Source organism: Priapulus caudatus, unplaced genomic scaffold, assembly GCF_000485595.1.
Source record: "Priapulus caudatus unplaced genomic scaffold, Priapulus_caudatus-5.0.1 Scaffold382, whole genome shotgun sequence".
NCBI classification, from domain to species: domain Eukaryota; kingdom Metazoa; phylum Priapulida; class Priapulimorpha; order Priapulimorphida; family Priapulidae; genus Priapulus; species Priapulus caudatus.
In genome coordinates, this window is record NW_014577443.1 from 79768 (window position 1) to 82593 (window position 2826).

The 2826-nt window shown below is 47.8% G+C and overlaps 1 protein-coding gene across 1 annotated transcript in view; it reads left to right on the forward strand.

Moving 5' to 3' along the window:
* Positions 1 to 2826, forward strand: part of LOC106809759 (telomere-associated protein RIF1-like) — a 27249-nt gene that overhangs the window by 14351 nt on the left and 10072 nt on the right. The window contains exons 18-22 of the mRNA XM_014812960.1: positions 326 to 472; positions 869 to 953; positions 1368 to 1489; positions 1615 to 1815; positions 2277 to 2479. Of these exons, the coding sequence (XP_014668446.1) occupies positions 326 to 472; positions 869 to 953; positions 1368 to 1489; positions 1615 to 1815; positions 2277 to 2479 (758 nt within the window). The remainder of the gene's footprint in view (positions 1 to 325; positions 473 to 868; positions 954 to 1367; positions 1490 to 1614; positions 1816 to 2276; positions 2480 to 2826) is intronic.

Below are 2826 nucleotides of genomic sequence, written 5' to 3' on the forward strand. Positions count from 1 at the left end.
TATAAGTCTACCCACCGCAGTCAAGTTACGATCCGTGTTATAAGTCTACCCACCACAGTCAAGTTACGATCCGCGTTATAAGTCTACCCACCGCAGTCAAGTTACGATCCGTGTTATAAGTCTACCCACCGCAGTCAAGTTACGATCCGTGTTATAAGTCTACCCACCGCAGTCAAGTTACGATCCGTGTTATAAGTCTACTCACCACAGTCAAGTTACGATCCGTGTTATAAGTCTACCCACCGCAGTCCAAGTTACCATCCGTGTTAGCAGCTATAGCTCGGACACCTTGCGTGACGTTGCCGCTGTCGTCTGCTTCGTTTAGGCGGCTCGTGCCACGTTGAAGACCTGGTCTGACCTCTACACGACCTTGGTGCGGTGCGCCGCCCTGGTGGCGACGACGACGCCCAACCAGTGCTGCGAGGACCTGTGTGTGTCGATCGCCGGCATGGCAACCCCACAGAAGCTGCAGGTTCGTGTTTGCTCTTCGTCACGGCGACGGAAGCCTATTGGATTAGATCAGTTCGTAGCATGTTCGATCATTACAGTGGTGTGCTGGTGAAATAGGGACCACATCTCTTCTCTGTTTAGTGACGGCAAGGAGTTTGTAAGCTCGTGTTATCACTTCTCTAATATACAATCATAATTCAATAAATAATAACACTAATAATGGTATTAATAGTAGCAATAATGTCGATTGATAATAATAATTATCCACTCATGAACAATCGATCCCACCTTCCCATCAGGCTTTATTAAGCTTTCAGCTTTCTGTCACAGCATTCTCATAGGGTTTGTTCTAATTTTTTTTTTTCATTTATTTGCTAATATTATTATTATGTTTTCATCATTCTTCTTTACTTATGAGAACGTGAACTGGGCGGACATCGTTGCCAACCTACTGCAAGTGATGGTGGGCTGTGTCAGCTTCGGAACATTTTCGAGTGCTACGGGTAAGACAAAAAAACACTTCTTATCGGGACACTAGAGCAACGGTTGCCCGCCAGTCATGGCGTATGATAAATACAACTTTGCAGGTTGACATTAGGTATGACCGCTTCCAGATGATAGGTGACTGATTGTACGTGCGTGAATTCGGCACAAGTTTGTAGTGTCTCGGCAAAGCGACGGCATTTCACAAATTTATGTGCGGTCTGGTGACAAAGTCTTTTGCTGTAGACGTTTCCCGTTTTTATATACACCTGCTTCTAATTCAATTCAATTCAATTTAATTCAAATTACTTTATTTACACTTATAATGTACCTTATAACTTACACCTAATAAATGTACATTCACACACATGTGGGTGTTACCCTACAGTGACCAAATGGCTGTTAGTTATTCCGATGTGTTTTGGTTCGTGCAGGTGGCGCCGGTGTGAGTCCGGTAAAGTGGGGCAAGCGCAGGCAGCGGCCTCTAGGGAATCTCACCCACCTGGTGGACCTCATCACTCGTCTGCTGGATGCTGTCGTTGCCATGGAGACGGAGGTAATTTCACGAGCAGATGCTGCGTCTGGCTCTCGCATCTCGCGCGAACGTCGACACGTGTTTCAATGTTCTTTTGTTTCATCTTGACGACCATCGACACGTCTTTCAACGTTCTTTTGTTTCAGCTCGACGGCGAGGAGCGCGCCGCGTCGTCGTCTGTCCTCGCGAGCTTCGTCGCCATGGTTACGACTATCGTCGAGCACATCGGCAACCCGCCGGCCGTCGCCGCACTGCTCGAGAAGCTGGCGCCACCTCTTGGCCGGATTCTGAAGCAGTCTAGCGAGAAGCGTGAGCCGACATTATATACAGCAGCTGTGAAGGACAAGGTAGCGCTACCTCATGCTCTACTCATCACTAATTACATGTATTTATATCTCTAATGTTAATTTAATAATCTAATATCTCTAATGTTTTTTCTAATATTGGTAAAATCTCTATAACCATTCATCACATCGTGTCTAAGCTGAAATGGAAAGAGCGCTAGTTCAACAATTACGCCCATAGTTGGTGCATCTGGCGAAACATGACGTGCGAGAAAACGCAATGTACAAGCAACGAATCTCCTGTATCACTAGTCAGTCAGCTATACGTGAACAAGACGAGAGCTACTACACATGAACGATTGGTGAATTCCTGCTTCGACAGATGGTGTAACAGTGATTTCGCGTGTAACCGCCCCATTATCTCCTGTCTACATTGTCATGTTCCAACGTCCGGAAGAGAAATGGCCGAAATTCACAGTAGTTTTCCTGCGTTCGCGATAATTCCGTCTCTCGATGATTGACAGATCGACCGGCTGTGGTCGGAGCTGGGCCGACGCGTAGAGGGAGGTCACAGCGGTGCCTGTGACTCTTCGCTGCTGCTCTCTCTCGCTCCCGCGCTGGAACCCGCCCTCCTTCACCCGCGCAGGAAGCTACGCAACCAGGCGGCAGCACTGTCGAACGCGACCTTCGGGAAGGCCGGTCGCCTGGAGTATCCGGACACGCTGAGGTGAGTCGGCAACCGGGCGGCTCGTGCGTCGTCGCGAAACTCTCGTTCGTCTGTTGTTGATTGTTGGTGTCGATGACGCCGACATATACGTCCCGTAATAGATTTGTTTGAAGGGATTTTTTTAGATGGATTTTGTTACGGGAACAACAGCATGTCGTTGCTTGAGTGCTTTGCATGCTTTCGTGAAGCGCTTGTATCACAACTCTCATGATTGGTTAGAGGTGCCTGTGAATGGTGCCTTGTTCAGACCTGCCAACTGTTACGTATTGCCCGTAATTTGTTACGGACGCGAGTCAAAATTACGGTGTTACGGACGACCTCGAAAAATTACGGACAGCAAGAAATCT